At 54.1% G+C, this 19,476-nt stretch overlaps 1 protein-coding gene across 3 annotated transcripts in view; it reads right to left on the reverse strand.

The window, feature by feature from the left end:
- The window catches only part of PDE9A (phosphodiesterase 9A), an 89,360-nt gene that overhangs the window by 14,858 nt on the left and 55,026 nt on the right, over positions 1-19,476 (reverse strand). For 2 of the 3 annotated variants that reach the window (XM_047846983.1, XM_047846984.1), the window contains exons 5-8: positions 12,521-12,575; positions 11,167-11,237; positions 7,553-7,637; positions 1,581-1,662 (exon numbers count right to left, since the gene is read on the reverse strand). In XM_047846983.1, the coding sequence (XP_047702939.1) occupies positions 1,581-1,662; positions 7,553-7,637; positions 11,167-11,237; positions 12,521-12,575 (293 nt within the window). Of the gene's footprint in view, positions 1-1,580; positions 1,663-7,552; positions 7,638-11,166; positions 11,238-12,520; positions 12,576-12,694; positions 13,358-19,476 lie in introns of those variants that run through there. The other variant, XM_047846985.1, reaches the window with a different exon arrangement.

Here is a 19,476-nt window from a genome sequence, read left to right on the forward strand (position 1 = left end):
GGGCACGAGGAAGGTCGTGGGGTGACAGAGATGTGCCGCCCCTTGGTACTGCTGGAGGTCACCTGAGGTTTTCCAAATTCGCAGTACTCTGCACCCACAGGAGGGAAACTTCACTACGTGTCAATTACCTCTCAATACACCGGACTTGAAAAAAATACACTAAAGTGAAGTCCAGGGAACGTGGCGCACATTCAAATCCTGGCTAAGAAGCTATTCAGAGTTTCTTTTTTGAGGGAACCTGTCCCTGCTTTGGCCATACGCTAATGCAGCACAGCTCGCTGAGGGGTGTGGGCAGAGGGGAGACCAGAGCTCGGGTCAAACTGTCGTAGGAGATTGAGGCTGTGATCGTAGAGGGAGGAACCCCGTGATGACAGGGTTCCGGGATTAGATATAACCTTGCCTTAGGTCTTTTTTTTTTTTTTTTTTAATGTTTATTTTTGAGAGAGAGAAAGAGTGTGAGTGGGGGAGGGGGGGGTGTGGGGCAGAGAGAGAGGGAGACACAGAATCGGAAGAAGGCTCCAGGCTCCGAGCTGTCAGCACAGAGCCCGACGCGGGGCTCGAACCCACGCAGTGTGACTACGTGACCTGAGCGGAAGTCGGACGTTCAACCGACTGAGCCCCCCGGGCGCCCCTGGTTTGTTCTTTTTTTTAAAGGGAGTTGCTACAGAGGAGAGACACCTTTCAGTTTGGGCACCGGCTGGGTCTCATGACTCCCTGGGGACCCGGGACACCGGTCTCAGCGCCAGCACGCGGAAGCCTGAATCTTAGCGCGAGAGCGTGCGGTCAGTCGGGCCAGGGTTTTGCCAACTCAGCTGAAGGGACTGTTGAGATGGCGCCTGACGCCACAGGACCCTTCTCTGTGGTGTTTGAAGACCCCCCTCAACTCCCAGGGCACTGCTCCTGTCACCAGGGCCTGGGTTCCTGTAACAGAGATCTGAGACTAGAGAGCAAAACTTCTCGTAAACACTACGTATTATTCGGGGACGGGAGATCCAACCAGGCAGATCTGAGGCAATTTAGTTAAAAATTAAAGCTCCAGGGGCCCCTGGGCGGCTCAGTCGGTTGAGCGTCCGACTTCGGCTCGGGTCATCATCTCACGGTTCCAGGTTCGAGCCCCGTGTCAGGCTCTGTGCTGACAGCTCGGAGCCCAGAACTTGCTTTGGATTCTGTGCCTCCTTCTTTCTCTGCCCCTCCCCTGCTCGTGCTCTGTCTCTCCCTCTCTCAAAAATAAATACACATTTAAAAAAAAATTAAAAAATTAAAGCTCCTTGCAGTAACATGGGAGTGCGGACACATTCACCTCGTCGGTGACGGGCGGACGGGGCGGGGGCTGTCCCTCACCTGCTGGCACAGGAGGCCGGGCCCGGGGCTCCTGTGGCAGACACAGAGCAGACAAAACACTACCCTGCCCGAGGACAGCAGGGGCGTCCCACAGCCCGGCGCCGCATGGGAGCTGGGTTTGCGAAGGCGCAGCCAGAGGGGGCCTGGCCGGCAAGTCGGGGTGGCTGAGGGCTCGGGGCCCGGTGCCCTGGCCGTGGACGCACAGCCGCGGTCTCGTCAGAGCCAGCACCTCCTCTCACCTTGGGGTAAGTGGGGACATCACGCCGGGGCGTCATCTTCTTGTTGGCATCCACAAAATTGTACTTACAGGGACAGCTGGTCCTAAAGGGGAAAAGTCGGGGTTAGCTCTGGCATCGCCACTGAGCGGGGTGTCCACTGGGGCACCTCCTCGGAGCAACCCCGACCCCAACCCCACAGACCCCTTGGCCTTACTTGCTGCGGGACAGTAAATCCTAAATCCGGCGACATCTCATTGCTAACCCCCAGGGACCCTGCCTGGACCTCCTGAGATGATATTGGGGCTCTCAGAAAACACATCAGCTTCATTTTAAACAGGTTCCTAAATATCTTTTAATGACGCAGGTAAGACCCTTGGATTCTACAAAATTCAAACAAGGAAGTAGGTAAGGTGTAAAAAAAAAGAAAGCAAGTCCCCTGCCCCCCCCCCCCCCCCACTTTACCTATTTCTTTCCCCTAAACCTCACACCCTGGAAATGCATTCAGTTAAGTTTGGCGTATCCTTCCAGAATTTTCCTAGGTATGGACACACAGGAATAGCGCCTTGTATTTTTTTTTTTTTTAAACCCAAATGGAATTGTACCGAACTTCCTCTTTTGCAACTTGTTTTTTTTTTCACCTCATATATCCCACACTCACTGCATGGCGCCCCACAGAGCGGGGCTGCGGGACAAGGCAGATCCTTGCCCAGTGCTTCCGGATGTGGCTGTGTTACCAAGCCAGTCTCCCAGCACGGACGTGCAGGACGTTTCCGGTTTCCCCCAGCGCCTACCGTCGGGAGATGCGTTTGCTATCTGCCTTCCTTCGTCCCTCAGTATCGAGGTATATTCTCCACGGGGACAGAACACACCAAACGGGGGGTGCTCTGCAGGGAAAGCCTCCTCCCACCGTCAGGGCAGAGAGTGCGGACCTGGCCGTACCCCGGGGGGGTTGCACGTGGCCCCCTCCCCCCCTTCTTGGAAGGCGAACACGCTCTCTATCCTCGGACTTGGCAAACTTTGTAAATAAAGTCCACCTTCTGGGAGAGCAGTTTAGTACCACATAGTAAGAGCCACAGAGAAATTCATGTCCATGAAGCCCGTGTGTCTACCCTGGGGAATTTATCTTCAGAAAAGAATTGGATGCAAGCAGCCATCCCTGTGCACAAAGGTATTCACTGCAACGTTATCTGTCGTTACGAAAACACAACCCCAAACCGGAAGCCACTGAAATGTGGGAAAGGGCTTAAACCATGACGGACGATTACGTGTTCTTTAGGTAATTATGAGCATTATGTGAAGTAAGGAGAGTTTAGGGGAGAGAGGAGAAAGAAAGGTTGCATTCGGTATGCACTGAAAGGTAACGCAAAAAGAATCCGCCGAGGTTCGAGGGCAAAAGACCACGTTTGTGGACGGACAATGAGGGGACTGTGGCCTCCTGGACAAACGGATGAGCTGGATGAAGTTGGTTAAAGAAATTAAAAAAAAAATTTTTTTTTAAATGTTTATTTATTTTTGAGAGAGAGAGAGGGAGACACAGAGTCCAAAGCAGGCTCCACGGAGCCCGACGCGGGGCTCCAACTCACGGACCGTGAGATCGTGACCTGGGCCGAAGTCGGACGCTCAGCCGACCGAGCCCCCCAGGCGCCCGTTGGTTAAAATTCGATCTATTTATTGCTCACGGTGTTGTAAGTGAAAAAAGATTACAACACAGTATTTCTTTTCGAAAGGAGGTACTTATACCTAGAGGATCCGGGCGGCCCGGCATCCAGATTTTAGGCGGGGGCCTCGCCAGCCGTGGCCATTGCCGGAGATTCGCCCCCTCATCCGTTCAGTCTGGAGCTTTTACCTGGGGGCTGTGCTCAGAGTAACAAGCCTGTTTTCCTTCTGGAACAGGTGCCTTCAGAATGAAATGGTGTCGTGCTCTTTCCCTCCCCCGGATGCTCACAAAACCCACCCGACTCCGTGTAGGGAGGGGGTTTTCACACAGATTTAGCCAAAGAGTCACCGACGAACCCACAGAAGACACCGACCGGATGATTCCCGCGGTCGCCCGCGAACGAGAAATTGCAGCCTACACGTTTCTGAGAAGTGACAAGCGTGGTCTGTGCCCTTGAGAAAGGAGACGGCACTGGGGCACCCGGGTGGCTCGGTCGGTCGAGCTGCTGCCTCCTGATTTCGGCTCAGGTCATGGTCTCACAGCTTGTGAATTTTGAGTCCCGCGTCGGGCTCTGCACGAAAGCGTGGAGCCCACTTTGGATTCTCTCTCCCTCCGTCTCTGCCCCTCCCCTGCTCATTCTCTCTCTCTCTCTCTCTTAAACTAAACCAGCTAGGTAGGCCTTGTGTGTGTCCCAGGAGGGTGGTCGCACGAGGCAAGCTTCCTTGACCCTCCCGGTGCCGGGGGCGTCTGCTGGGCGCCTGGCGACTCTCCCGGGGCCTCCCCACCTGGGCCCTCCCCTCTGTGCCCGTTGCCATGGGAACCAGCCTCCTCCAGCCACGGAGCAGCTGGCACGCTGCCTTTTCCTTTCATTCTATTTGGGGCTTATTTTTGCTTTCATTTCCAGGGGCCCCCGGCCTCCCCTCCCCTGTGGCTCATCCGGCGGACGAGGCCCTTTGTTTCTGATGCAAGTGGGGGCCGCGGACCCCGGAGCCCTCGGATGCCACCCCAGGCCCTCGCGGCCCTTCCCCGGCCCCGGGGTGAAGCAGCACACTCCTCTCTGTGCTCAGCTAGGCCTGGCCCTGCCCTGAATGTGAGCAGGAACCTGGACCAGGAGAAGCCCAGGGCGTGGGTCTGGGAGGCGTGTGGCCTGTTCCGGGGGCGTCTGGGAGCCTGCCCACGGCGCTACCCCACCCCTGCTCCCAGAGCGGGGCCCCTGGTGCCGAGGCCCCGCTGGGCTGGGCTCACGTGCTGGCGAATGTGGGTCATTAGTCATCCCTGCGGGTACGGGGCTGGGCTCACCCCTGCCCGCCGCCTATGTCCCCTCCGCCTTCTGGAGAGGCTCGGTCGCCACCTCGCGGGGGGGTATCACTGGAAAGAGCTGTCCGGGGCGCCCTTCTCTCCCCGCAGTGAGGCGAAGCTAGGTGTCGGGGAGCCTGGTCCCAGGGACGCTAAATGCTGCGCGACGTCCTTGCACCATTACAACGGGACCTTGCAGCCAACAGAGACAGAAGGGGGAGTGCGAGCGGCTGATTGTTTCCCAGCTTCCCTTCTCCGCGAAGCAAGGGCAAGAGGGCCGTTAGCGTGTGGCACGGAAGGGGCTGCCGGGCTCCCGGACCAGGGTCCGGGGTGGGCGGCGTGGCTGCGGGTGAGGCCCGAGCCCAGGCCCCCGGGGTTCTTTTTTCTAAACGTGTCAGCGATGTTGGAGATTTTTACCCCCCTCTGTTTGTGACTGAAGAGTCACATTTACCCGTCTCTCACCTACGTGGGATGCTGTGAAAACCGTCTGCTGAGAATATCGCCTCTCGAAGCAGTTAGGGCACCGGGAAGGCTTCTCTTTGGATCATGGCATCGGGAGCTCTAAAAATGGACTTTTTGGGCGGTGAGGAAGAGAGCTCCGTTCCGGGGATGAGCCCAGGCACCCACCACGCCTCAGCTTAGCCCACTTGGCCAGATGGGTGCCTGTGGGTGACGTTTTGCCTCTCGGCTCCCGGGTGGGCTTCTTCCCGTGGGCTCTGAAATCGGGCGTATCGTCCCCGTGTGCCGCGTTGCGGTTGGACCACGTCCCCAAAGTGATCATTTGAAGTCCTAACGCCCCAGCACCCGCGAGCGGGACTTCCTTTGGAAACAGGGTCGCTGCAGGTGTGATTAGTTAAGATGCGGCCGGTGTCCTTGTAAAGAGGGACATCTGGACCCAGAGACACACAGGGAGAAGGCCGAGTGAAGACCACAGACTGCATGATGCAGCTACAAGCCGAGGAGCCCCAAGCACTGCCGACGACCTCCAGAAGCTTCCGAGAGGGGCCTGGAACAGACCCTCCCTGGAGCCGTCAGAAGGAGCATGGCCTCCTCGACACCTCCCTCTCTGACGTCTGCCATCAGAACTTTGAGAGAACAGATTTCTAGCGTGAGAAAGCCCCCCGATTGTGGTGCTTTGTTATGGCCGCCACAGGCACGCGAGGCCACCTGGGCCACGTTAGTGTCCCCTTGCAGCCTGACCTGCAGGACGCCAGGCTGGCACACGCCTCGCTTCCACGGGATGGGGGGAGGTGGGGGCCGGGGGGTGCCTGGGACACGGCAGTGACGGGACCAGCACGGGTAGGGCTCGCGACTCACCCCGGCTGCTTCGGGCAGGTGGTAGGATGTGGTCATTTGAGAAGGGACAAGAGGCTGCCTCAGAAATGTGTCCCGTGGGTGTTCCACGGGCTCCGTGGGCACGTTAGTGAGTGACGCGGCGCCCACAGAGGCGGGAAGGGAGCTCGGGGCATCGTTCCCGCCCAGGTGGTGAGGTTCTTCGGCCCGCGGTACAGACGAGCCGCTGAAGCCAGGAGGCCAGTTCAGATTCCTTCGTTTCAGACCGAAGCCAAGCTCCAGTCTTAGTTCCCTTTCCTGGAAGCTGCCGGATGAGGCTGGTAACGCTGGGGGCGCCGGAGCCACCGTCCCCGGCGGATCAGCCCGCCTGCACCTGGCCCCAAGGCGGAGGGCGGCTGGGGCACACGAGGGCGGCCCCGGGGCTGAGCCGGGCCGTGTGGATCCTGAGCCCGAGGGCGACTCCGTGACCACAGCCGGGGTGGGTCTGAGCATCCTTCCCAGCCCCGTCCCCGGCCCAGTCCAGGGCCCTCACCCAGTCACACGAGGGTGCTAGCCTCTCACTGAGGGGATGTCGAAGATGAATCATTGACTCCCAATTTTCTGTGCATTTTCACAAACGCCTTTGCCCTGACGTCCCCAAATCAAATGGGCTGAGACATCCCCAGATCCAAATCAGGCGTCACGTGGGTGTGATACGGACAGGGCCTGGTCCCTGGAGGACCACACTAACGTGGCTTTGAGCCCATCAGGCTGTTCCCCGAGCCCCCCCGAGGCCGGCCGGCCCCTCTGCATCTCACGGAACCTTGCCGGGACCATCTCCTTCCCCTTTACCTCCTGCCCTCAGAGACCCTTCTGCATAGCCGGCCTCCCTCGCTGAGCCGGTCGCCCTCAGTGTTTTAAAATCAGGGAACGATCTTCAAAGTGGCAGATGAGTCGTCGTAAGACGACCCGGTGTGTGTGCGGGGCGATTCTTAGGTTCCCTGTCTCCCCCTTCAGCCCCGCTGAGGCCCGGCTGTGCCCCCTCCTGGGAGTCCCCTCCCGGGAGTGGCCGTGGGGGGGCAGGGGGGCTGGGGGCCATCTCGCAGGGCCGGCAGGTGTGAGGTCCCCACACAGCAAGTGCTCGACGTGCCCGCCCCCCCTCCTCCTCATCTCTGCCGCCAGCTCAAACACTTGCTGTGCTCACAGCTTCGGGAGAGGGTCCTGCTGGACAAAAACCTGCTTTCGAAGGGGCGGCATGAAGTCCGGGGTGTTTTTTCCCACGAATTTCGGCTCCCCGGGGGAGAGTGATTTCTGTGTCCAGAACGGCCTTAGGCCTTGTGGCCTTTCTCCCTGCTCTGTGCCGGGGCGGGGGGTCGGGGGGACGTCCACCCAGGAGCACGGCCTCTGGGCACCAGGACGCCCTCCCCTGTGAGCCTCACGCCCGTTCCTCTTAACCGGGCCCTTGCTTCAAAAACCGATGCCAACCTCTCTCCAGCTTCTCTCGAGCTGGGTAAGTTAATCCTGAGGCTTTGATCTGCGGGCGGATTCTTCCTCCTTTCCGTGAAATGTCGTCGCCTCCACCCGCCTTGGACGTGGACCCTCTTCTACGACAAGGAGGCCGCGCAACCGACAAGTACTCCCCAGCCAAACCGCGCCCGCCGCAGCCCGTGCTGGGTCGGGGCCCCGCCGCCGGGCTCTGCGGGAGAGCGAAGCCCGGAGCCCCCTCGGGGGGCCCGGCCAGGGCAGCCCTTCCCAGGCCTGACCTCACCTGCTGCTTCGGGCCGCCAGCTCGTCCCGCATCTTCTTGATGTCGCTCTTGCATTTCTCAATCTCCACCACTTTCAGGCCTTCCACTGGGACAAGGAGACACAGGGGTTACCATGGAGACACGTGGAGGACCTCGCAAGGCTGTAACCGGGGCTGGCCCTGCGCGGTGAGGACGGCTGGCTCGGGCTCCTGCACTGGTCCCCGCTGCGGCCTGCGGCGGTGCAGCTCAGCCACGGCGACCGCCGCTCCCCTCCCCCAAGTCCTGAGTTTTCCTGCACCCATTCCCCCCCCCCCAATTTCTCTCCCCTCCCCAGCTGAGGACCGGGGACAAAGAAATCTCTTGTCCTAAAAAGACAAGGGGAGGAAATGTGGCCGCCGCGCATTAAAACCCAGCAAGAGGCTCAGCAGGGAAAACCACAGCCTTCCCGGCAAGGATGAGCTCGCATTAGCAGAAAACCTCCGAGTTCTCAGGTCCCGCCGGAGCCGTTAGCCAGGAAGGGGTGTGGACGTGCGGGGGCGGGGGCTGGGGGCAGGCAAACAGGACAGGTCGTGGGTTAGCAGAGCCGGGCCGGCTCACATTCCCGCAGCCCCGCCACACGGGAGTGCCTGCCACGTCCGGACACCACGGGGCACCAGAGAAAGATCCGGAAGGAACTGGAGCTTGTGCCTCCCCGGGAGCGTTCACCTTTGAGACGTTTGCTCTGGCAGGTGCACCTTTAGCCCAGAAAGGCTGCCACGAAGCAGGCGGCTTCCCTTCCGAAAGCCGCTCAGATCAGATCAGTTCGCGAGCAACAGAAAAGACTAGCCTCGTTACTCTGTAATCGCGCCTCGGTTTCTCTGCAAGAAGACGGGACCCACGATGCTATCTATTCCCCTCTTCCTCAAACGTGGTCTGAGCGCCTAAGCACACAACGGGGAGAGACAATTCCGTCCCACGGCCTCCGGAGCCGTTCTGAAGCAAGTGTGGGGAGAGAGCCTGCCGGAGCCCTGAGCATCCCCGGGCAGTTTTCTAGACACTTCCGGGGCCAGGAGCCACGCAGGGGCAAGGCTACATGAAAGTATGGCTTCTTTCTGCCCAGAGTGGTGGGAATCTGGAGGATCTGATATTCGGGTCTGGTTCCGGCGACTTGTGCCACTTGGGGGATGTTGTGCGAAGCTCCACCAAGACGATAGGGAACCGAAGCCGGGAGACATGGGACCGAAGTCCGAGGACACGGGACCGAGGCCCAGAGATGTAGGACTGAGGTCTGGGGATGCAGGACCGAAGCCTGAAGACACAGGACCAAGGGCTGGGGACACGGGACCGAGGCCCAGAGATGCAGGACCGAGGCCCGGGGCCGTCAGTGCAAGGGGCTGGGTGGCAGCAGCCAGGTGGGGAGATGCAGAGAGTCCGAGCTGGAGGACGGTCCACTCTCTCACCGAGAGCCCACACCCTCCTTTGGGAGTGGGGCGTTCTTAGCGCTTTCTCGCATCAGGGACCCTACTGGGAAGTGGACGGAAGCCGCGGGTCCTCCTCTGGGCAAAGCAGGCCAGCGCGCACCCCTTCCGGTTTGCATCCGGACCTCCCAGAGCACCGCGGCCAGGCCCTGGGCCACACCGCAGGAGGCTCAGCCTCGGGGAAGCCACGTCCCAGCGACGTGTGGCAGAAAATTCCTGAAAGTGAACAGATCTGGAGAAGAGTTCCTGCATGTTGCACAGACTTTGATCCCCAAGTGAACAGCCATGCAGTGGGGTGTCCAAACAGGGTGGTGGCACCCTGCCACTTACGGTCCCGGGTTCCCCTTACTATGTTCTCGATACGGTTACATCTGACTGTTGTAGAAAATGGGGGAAATACGGAGCATCTCAAAGAATGTTTTAAAATTTATCTGTGGTCCTACGGGCCCCGAGAACAACCCACTTAGTATCTATTGACGTGCGCCTTTCCAGGTGTTTCTCTCTCAGCCCCGTGCATCGACACAGCTATCTGTCCATCCGGAGTTTTAAAAAGACAAAATTGGGATCATACGGCTTGTTCTGTTTTCTCACTTGCTTATTTACCGTTGTGAGTAAGTTAAAGGCGTGCCCCGCGTTAGCAGCTCTCAGTGGGGGCGTAATGTTCGATTATTGGATGTTGGTTCACGTGGATCAGGTTTCCGGGCCATTTACTGGGAGTGATGCTCAAACGAAGCCTTTTGGGGGGGGGGGACAGTACAATATCACTAATCTGAGTCCCAGAGGTTCAGAATTTACGGTGATTACGTTTATGAAGAGCCTGGTTGCCAAGGAAATGGAGAGTGAGTGACAAGATGGCAAAGTTGTGCATTGATCAATGGGCGGAGAACAGGTCGTGGGATTAAAGGCAGGACACGGGAGGAGGGGGCCTGGCCCTCAGCGTCAGCACGCCCGTGTCTGCTGCCCCTGTCCTTTCCGGGCTGCCTCTGGAACCTTCCACCGCTCACCCGGTTGGCCTGTCCCAGCTTCACTTTGCCCCCACTGCACAGGAGGGAGAGGGCCCGGTGCAGGACCCCTTAAAAGTCCCGCACTCACTCCGGCAACGGCTCTCGAGTGAGGCTGGATGTCCGGCCTCGACGGTGTGGCCTCACCCGTCCGCCCTCACGCTTTCAATAGGTGGGCACAGAGCGGAACCCCAAGCTAGAGCATGAAGGGATGCTGGAGTCCACCCACGAGGAGTGGCTTTGGCCCCCGACTGGTCACAGCTGCCTGACTCGTGGTTAGCACCCCCTGCAAGCCTGGCCACCCCCTCCAGGAGCCCCAGGGCGCCTCTGCGAGTCACAGGGCGCCTCGAAGGAGAGCCTCTGGGGACGATTTTCTGGGAGGGGTGCCGGCATGGAGGGAAGGGGTCTCACGGGGCAGAGGCAACAGCACAGGCCGGGGAGGCAGGGCCCTCCTTCGGCTCCAGAGCTAACGAAAGTTCCTTAAAGACACATATGACTGGAGCTGCATTTCAGCGTTTCCCCCCAACGGCTTTGGTACGGAATGTGCATAAAGCACACGTCCCGAGTGGCACGGGGAAAAGCCTGGGTTTTTAGCTTCGAGCCTTCTGGGTCGTTGGCGCGACCTGGCATTAATAAACCTTGTGTCACGGGGCCGGCTCTCCCGGTGTGCGGGGTCTGGTGCAGGCCTGGGCACCCTGGCCCCTGGGTCAAGCCCCGAACCCACTCTCCTGTGCTTCCTGGTAGTTTTTCCGCTGCCTTGGTGGTGACTGGGGAGCAGGAGGTGATGATTTGGTACCCGTGGTCCAGAACCAATCGTGACATCAGGGAGGGCGTCGGCAGGCCTCGTTTGCGTAAAGAGAGGCACAAAGATGTTCAGCACAAGTTCGTCTCCGGGGGGCTGGTCTGGGGGACTCCGCGGTTTCGTTCTGCCCCTTTCAGACCCAGACACGCTGCCACGCACCGCTGCTGGACACGGACCGTGGCCCGAGCCGCTGCGCACGCGGACCGTGTCACGTGTTCCGACAGGAAGTGCTCACTGTTCTCGCCCGGGCACCAAAGACACGGGGGCTCACCTCCAGCCTCGCCTCGCTCCCCTCGCCGCTCACCACCGGCCGTTAGGCGGCTAATTTAAGCAGAGGTTAAAGGACAAGGAGAGAGAAGCAGGGAGCTCACTCACGTTCGACGCGCTTCTCGAGCACGGCCAGGTGATTCGCGACTTCGGCTTTGAGTTCGTTGATCTTAAACGCTCTAGGAATGAAAACGAGTCAACACATAAGTCTTAAACTCTTCAGAATTACGATGGGCCTGGCGGTCACCTGCCGAACCCCTCCCGCGGGCAGGCTCACCCCTGTAGGGGGCACAGGGGGGCGAGGGGCTGCTTTCCAGGAGCTCAAGGTGTCTGAGGGTCGGGCGGAGGGGGGAAGACGCCCTCGGCTGACGTCCTTCCGTGACGGAAGGCACGGGATGTGTTCACGTCCCCACACCTGGGCGGGGACGGCCCTCGCCCTGCACCCTGCTTGGCCGGGCACAGACCCCTTCGCAAACCCGCCGCGTCCCTTCCGGGCCCAGCCCATTTGGCACCGCAATGCCTGGGCTTTGAGGGCGTGTCACCCACATGCCCCCAGACGGCAAGATGCCACCTCGAAATAACCAAGGGCAGAAGGCATCACTTCGGGACGCGCAGGACAACTCAGAGCGGAAGGAAGCCCACGTCTACACAGGGTCTCCCTGGCAATGCTTGTTTTCAGGCCCATTTTCAAAGTGGTGTCAATTCAGGGTGTCCGAGTGGCTCAGTTGGTCAAGCGCCCGATGCCGGATTTCAGCTCAGGTCATGATCTCACAGTTTGTGGGCTCGAGCCCCACGTCAGGCTCTGTGCTGGCAGCGTGGACTCTCTTGGGGTTCTCTTTCTCCCCCTCTCTCTGCCCCTTCCCTGTGCTCTCTCAAAATAAATAAAACATTTAAAAATAAATAAATAAGGGATGCCGGGGTGGCTCGGTCGGTTAAGCGTCCAATTTAGGCTCAGGTCGTGATCTCGCAGTTCGTGGATTCGAGCCCCGCGTCGGGCTCTGGGCTCACAGCACGGAGCCTGGAGCCTGCCTCGGGTTCTGTGTCTCCCTCTCTCTGCCCCCTCCCCCCCACCCCCCACTCACACTCCATCTCTCTCTCCCTCAAAAATAAACATTAAAAAAAATTAAAAATAAGCGAATAAAACAAAAATGGTGTCAGTTCTTGTAGGTTGACCTCTGAAGCCCAGGAGAGCCGGTGGAGAGACCTGTCAGCAGCGTGAGCTCTCCCGCTCCCAGCGCCCAGCGGCCCTGCTCTTCGGTATAAGGCGAGCGCTTCCTGGGTCCCACCCGCACTGGCTCAGCTACAGGGGGTCATGCAAGGACTCCCCCTGGAAGGCCGCCCCTCCGGGTGAGCGACGTGCCGGAGCCTTGCCGGCCAGCGCGGCCTCCAAGCGAGGCCCCACCATTGCCGTGAGCAGAAAAGCGTACCTCTGCAGAGACTATGTGTCTAGAAGATTCTGTACCTTGAGAACTGCTCTACGACCTGGGTCAGCATGCTCTGGATTAATTCTTCTTTTTCTGCAGACCAAAAGAGAAAGGCAGATGGAGAAAGGGAGAAGTCCGTGGACCGCTGTGGCCTGAATTGGGATGTCGTGGCGGGTGACGGTGACACCGGGGCAGGGAGCGGCCTGGGCTACCTGGGCGGGGGGACGCTCCGGCCCACGGTCAGCACGCGGGACCTCCCCAGGGCCTGGGGTCTTCCCGTCCACCTTCAGAGGCTCTTCCCTCCTGTCCTGCTCCCGCCAACCTGCGTGTAAGTGGCCTCTCGGCAGAGCTGGTCCTGCCGGAGTCAGCACGAGTCATAAAAAGCAGGCAGGACTGGGTCTCTAAATACGGGAAGTTTTCACTTAGTGCCAATTACTAGGACGAAGCAAGTTCAAGGCGTGCTCCAAACGCAAAACACGGCGTTCTCATGGCGGGTCCTGGCGAGAGGAAGTGGGCCAGGGTGAGCGAGTTTGTTCCTGCACGTAAACCTGGGCCGCGTGATGGTTTTACAAGGTCCCGGTCCCGGGCTGAATACAACCTGCCAGTTTTCCTGTTTCCTGACTGGGCTCAGCGCCAGATGCCTCATAGGAAGGCACAGACGCTCACGGCACTGTTCTTTCCAGCACTCTCTCTCCTGGGAAGGGGGACGGCTCGCTCGCCTTGGCCTCAGGTGGCCGTTCGTCCACGCCCTAAAACGCCGAGAACCCGCACAGGACTTACTCCTGAGCCACGAAATCTCTGCTGGCTCTATGCCTAAAACCAAAACGAACAAAAAGCAAACCAAACCTGCCCAGACAAACACGAGATCTCAATTATCCGGTTTGGCAGTGGGGCGCGAAAGCCACAAAAAAAAAAAAAAAAAAAAAAAAAAGCTCCCGTTCCCACGTTCTGATCTGCGGTCTCCATTTTTAGGAAGGAACATACGCATGTACACAGAAGGCGTTCCTCACAGTGTTACTGAACTTAGCGGGGCCTCTAAAGGCCCAAGTGCCCATCAAATGGACATTAAGTAAATGATGGCCCATCTGTCCTGTGGAAATAAAGTCTCCTGTCAGAAATAATATTTTGGAAAACGTTCACGTCTGTGGTTAAAGAAAAAGAGAGAGAGACATTGCAAACCAGTAATGCAAACGTGGGCTCTCATTTTTGGAGACATTGGGAGGAGACACGTTGGTTGTGAGATTATAGGTGCACTTTTTTCTTCCTTTTGTTTCTCTAGATCTAATATATTTCTACAATGAACGCATGTTAATTTCACGAAAAGCATTTAAAAAACAATCTAGATTAGCCTCTTGAGACCTCTCATCCCTCCACCTGCCAAATGCAAGGGTGATGGACCAAGGTTCTCTGTGGCATTAGCATTCTGAGACCCGATGAGAAGAAGAAAAACGATGTTTTGTTAAATCTTTTGAAACTGTATGGGGCGCCTGGGTGGCTCAGTCGGTTAAGCGTCCGACTTCAGCTCAGGTCACGATCTCACGGTTTGTGAGTTTGAGCCCGGCATCGGGCTCTGTGCTGATGGCTCAGAGCCTGGAGACTGCTTCGGATTCTGTGTCTCCCTCTGTCTCTGCCCCTCCCCTGCTCATGCTCTGTCTCTCTCTGTCTCAAAAAAAAAAAAAAAAAAAGAAAAAAAACCACAAAACTGTTAGAGGAGTGAAAACGTCATCCAGGAAACTTTAAGAGAGCCCTTGGTGGAGCTGCTGGCTGATCTGGGGCCCTGTCCTTCAGGGAGCCTACTCCTACCCCAGGGGAGAGACACAGCGACTCTACCAGCAAGAGCCACCGGTGAGAAAGCTTCACAGGCCTCCTTGGTGGACTCAGCGGGATTTTTAATCACTTACTCCAAAATCTTTGGCGAAAATGGTGTCGCACAGAGCCTTCGAGGGTTAATGATCTCGAGGTCTTGAGATAAATTTAGAAGTCTATCAACCAATCGATATTTATAGACCACACCGCCTAACAACAGCAGAACACGTGTTTTTTTTCAGACACCTAGGAAGCACAGACTAAGACCACACAGAAACCTCAAAATATTTAAAAGAATTGAAACCATGTAGAGTATGGTCTCTGACCATAAGAGAATCCAGCCAGACGTCGGTAACAGAAATCGTAGGAGAATCTTCAAACACTTGGAAATGAAACAATATGCTCCTAAGTAATTCAGGGGTCAACGAGGAAGTCTCAAAGGAAACAAAAGAGACCTTGAACTGAATGAAAATGAAAATGCAACATATATCCAAATTTAGCTGTGAGACATAGCTAATGCAGTGCTGAGAGGGACATTTATAGCACTAAATGCTTACATTAGAAGAGAGGAAAGACTCGACTCTAATCCAACGGCCTAGAAAAAGAAGGGCAAAATAAACCCACCACAATAGCAGAAGAAAGGAAGTAATAAATGAGTGGCGAAAAAAACCAACTAGTAAAACAAGGCAGAAAATCAATGAAGCCAAGCGCTGGTTATTTAAAAGTATCAACAAGTTGCCAAATCTCTAGCAAGATTGACAAAAATAACACACAGAGAAGACGCGGATTTGCAATATTAGGAAGAGGAGGGGATATGGCTACAAATCCTGAAGGATAAGGGACTCGACACACACAAATTTGAAATCTTAGAGGAAAATGAAGCAACTCTTTAACAAGCATGAATGACTATACTCACCCAATATAAAACAGGTAATTTGAACAGCCTATAACTATTAAGGAAAGTGAATTTCTACTTTTAAAACTCTACCCAAAGAAATTTCCAGGGGCAGATGGTTTCACTGGAGAATTCTACCAAACATTTGAAGAAGAATTAACACATTTCTAATTTTTTTTAATATTTATTATTTTTGAGAGAGAGAGAGAGAGAGAGAGAGCGAGCAGAGGAGGGGCAGAGAAAGAGGGAGACACAGAATCGGAAGCAGGCTCCAGGCTCTGAGCTGCCAGCACTGATGTGGGGCTCAGACTCACGAACCGTGAGATCATGACCTGAGCTGAAGTTGGACGCTTAACCAACTGAGCCACCCAGGTGCCCCGGAATGAACACATTTCTAAACAATTTCTTCCAGAAAATAGAAGAGGAGGGAACATTTCCCAATTCATTTTATGAAGCCAGTATGAACCTGATACCAAATCCAGAAAAAGACAACCGAACAAAAGAAAACTACAGACCAATATTCCTCATGAATATAGATGCAAAAAACCTTAACACAATATTAGCAATTAGAATTCAACAAAATATAGAAAGGATTATACATTAAGAACCAATGGGGTTGATTCCAGGGATGCAAGCCTGGTTTGATATTTGAAAATCAATGAAAGCAATCTATTAACAGCTAAAGGAAAAAAAAAAAACACACGATCTATCAATTCATAAAAAAACATTCGAAAAACTATTTAACATCTGTTCCTTTGATAAAACTCTCATAAGGGGCACCTGGGTGGCCCAGTCGGTAAAGCGTCCGACTTTGGCTCAGGTCATGATCTGACAGTTTGTGGATTCCAGCCCTGCATTGGGCTCTGTGCTGACTGCTCAGAGCCTGGAGCCTGCTTCTGATTCTGTGTCTCCCTCTCTTTTGGGCCCTCTCCTTCTTTCCCTTTCTCTCTCTCAAAAATACATAAACATTAAAAAAAAAACCTCAGAAAAGCAGGGATAGAGGAGAACTTTAAGTTGGTAAACAACAGCTATCAAAAACCTACAGCTGACATTACACTTAATGGTGAAAGACTGACTGCTTCTTGCTTAAACTGTGACCCGGCAGGAATTACTCTCACTATTGTTATTAAACACAGTGCTAAAAGTTCTAGCCAGTGCAACAAGGCAAGAAAAAGCAAAGCAGATCAGAAATGAAGAAACGAAGCTGTCCCCATTTGCCAATGACGTGACTGTCTACACCAGAAATTCCAAGGCATTTACAAAAAACTCTCTTAGAACTAATAAATGAGTTCAGCAAGGTCACAGAATGGGAGATAAATATACAAAATTGTATTTACATACACAGCAATGACCACGTAGACACCAAAATTAGAATCACCATACCACTGTATAAACACTAAAGAAAAAAACACCCAAAACTTGTGTATAAATATAACAGAACATATGCAGAAGTTGTATGATGAAAGAAATAAAAAAAGATCTAAATAAAGGGAGAGACATACCATGTTCATGGTTCGGAAGGTTCCACATAGTAAAGATGTCAATTTTCCCCAAACTCATAAATGGGTTTAACATAATTCTTGTCAAAACTCCAGCAAGATTTTTGTAGAAATAGACACAATTATTCTTTTTAAAAATCTATTTATTTATTTTGAGAGAGAGAGGGACAGAGAGAGAGAGAGAGAGAGAGAGAGAGAAGGAGAGAAGGAGTGTGTGAGTGGAGGAGGAGCAGAGAGAGAGAGGGAGAGAGAATCCCAAGCAGGTTCCTCGATGCCAATGCGGAAGCCGATGTGGGGCTTGATCCCAGGAACTGTGAGATCATGACCTGAGCCGAAATCAAGAGTCAGACGCTTAACTGAATGAGCCACCCGGGCGCCCCGATTCTGACTTTTATGTGAAAATGCAAAGGAATTAGAAGAGTTAAAACTGTTTTTAAAAAGAAGATAAAGTGTACTGAATCAGTCTATCTGAGTTTAAGACCTATGACAGGCAGACCTCAGAGATATCGTAGGTTTGGGTTCAATGAACTTGAACATCACGATAAACTGAGTCCGAATGAACTGTCTGGTTTTCTAGTGTGTAAAAGTTATGTTTATATTGCACTGCAGTGTGTTAGGTGTGTAATAACATTATGTCCAAAACATGTACATACCTCATTCCAAAAATACTTTTTTGTTAAAAAATGCTAACTATCGTCTAAGCTTTGGGTGAGTCCCAATCCTTTTGCTGGTGGAGGGTCCTGCCTCAATATGGACGATCGCTGACTGATCACGCTGTGGGTCTTTCTTTCGCGAAGGTTTCTCTTGATAGGCAATGCAGTCTGAAAGCATTTTGCCCACAGTAGGACTCCTTTCAAAACTGGAGTTAGTCCTCTTACACCTTGCTGCTACTTTTTCAATGACTTTTCGGTACTATTCTGAATCCTTTGTTGACAACAATCTTCGCAGCATCTTCACCAAGAGTAGATGTCACCTCGGGAAACCACTTTCTTTGCTCATCCCTAACAAGCAACTCCTCATCCGTTACAATTTTATCATGAGATGGCAGCCGTTCAAATACAATAAAAATGGAAGAGCCCGAGCTATTCCAAGAATGACTGAAACGTGACAGAGACACGCAGTGAGCAAAGGCTGTTGGAAAAGTAGTGCCACCAGACTTGCTTGAGGCAAACCTTCAATTTGTAAAAAAAAAAAAAAAAAAAAAAAAAAGAGTATCTGCAAAGCACAATGAAGTGGAGCACAAGAAAACGAGGTATGCTCCGTGTACGGTGACACTAATCACGGCCGTGTGGTACAAGTGGAGGGGCAGATGCAGATATCGGTGCAACAGAGCAGAGAACCCAGAGTTATACCCACACAAATATGCCCAACTGATTCTGACCAGCGTGTAAAAGCAATCCGACGCAGGGAAGACCGTCTTTTCAACAAATGGTGCTGGAGCAGTTGAACGCTCACAGGCAGAGAAATGAGACTCGATCTAAAAACCTCACAGTTGATGTAAAAATTAACGTGAAATGGACCGTGGATGGAACATACAAAACTATAAAGCTGTTAGAAAAAAAATAGAGAAAATCTCCAGGTTCCTGAGGGAGGCAGAGTTCTCGGACTTGACGCTTCAAATACGATCCATAAAAGGGAAAATGGACAAAGTGATCCTCGTCAGAAGCAAAGCTCTTTGGGGCGCCTGGGTGGCTCGGTCAGTTAAGCGTCTGACTTCGGCTCAGGTCACGATCTCGCGGTGCATGAGTTCAAGCCCCGCGTCGGGCTGACAGCTCAGAGCCTGGAGCCTGCTTTGGATTCTGTGTCTCCCTCTCTCTCTGCCCCTTCCCCCCACACACTCTGCCTCTCTGTCTCAAAAATAAATGCACACTAAAAGTAAATAAAATAAAATAAAATAAAATAAAAAAGGTAAAAAAAAGAAGTAAAGCTCTGGCCATGAGCGGGACTGGGAAACCGACAACGAAAGGACAGGCTACAGTCTGTCCACTCGACAGAGACTCGCCAAGTCCACTCGACAGAGACTCGCCAAGTCCACTCGACAGAGACTTGAATGCAGAACGTGAAAAGAGCCATCAAAACTCCACGTAAGCCCTGTGAGATAAACTTTGCAGACAACCCCCTCCCCTCAAAACCCCTTAACGGTCAAAAACGGAACAGCCCGATCTGAAACGGGCAGGAGACACCAGCAGACGTTTTCCTGAAGCAAACACAGAGGGAGCACAAGCGTAGGCGTCGTTAGCCATTAGGAAACGCAAATGAAAACCACAGTGAAATGTCACGGCGTACTTGTCAAAAAGGCTAAAAAAAAAAAAAAAAAACGATGACAACCCCAAGTGTTGGTAACGATGGGGAGAAACGGATTACTCACACCTTGCTGAAGGGAATGCAAAACGGTGCAACCGCTCTGGGAAATGGTTTGGCAGCTTCCTGAAAAAACTAAACATCATGCACCGTACAATTGAGCAACTGCTCCCCGGGGCAGAGAAATGAAAATTTACGGCCACACGAAAACCTGCACACGACGGTCCCGGCAGCTTTGTTTGTAACAGCCCCAAACTGGGTTATGAGAAACAACTGAACACACTAGTGATCTGCACAACCACCCGGATGGACCTCCAGAGAATTATGTTGAGTAAAAGAAGCCAATCCCCAGAGGTACCTATCGAGTGACTACATTTATAGAACGCTCTTGAAATGGCAACACCACGGACATGGGGAACACCGTGACTGTCAGGGGTTAAGGAGGAAGAATCTTGGTGGGGATGAAATGTTGTGCATCTGGACTGTATCGACC

This window comes from Prionailurus viverrinus, unplaced genomic scaffold, assembly GCF_022837055.1.
Source record: "Prionailurus viverrinus isolate Anna unplaced genomic scaffold, UM_Priviv_1.0 scaffold_42, whole genome shotgun sequence".
Classification (NCBI taxonomy): domain Eukaryota; kingdom Metazoa; phylum Chordata; class Mammalia; order Carnivora; family Felidae; genus Prionailurus; species Prionailurus viverrinus.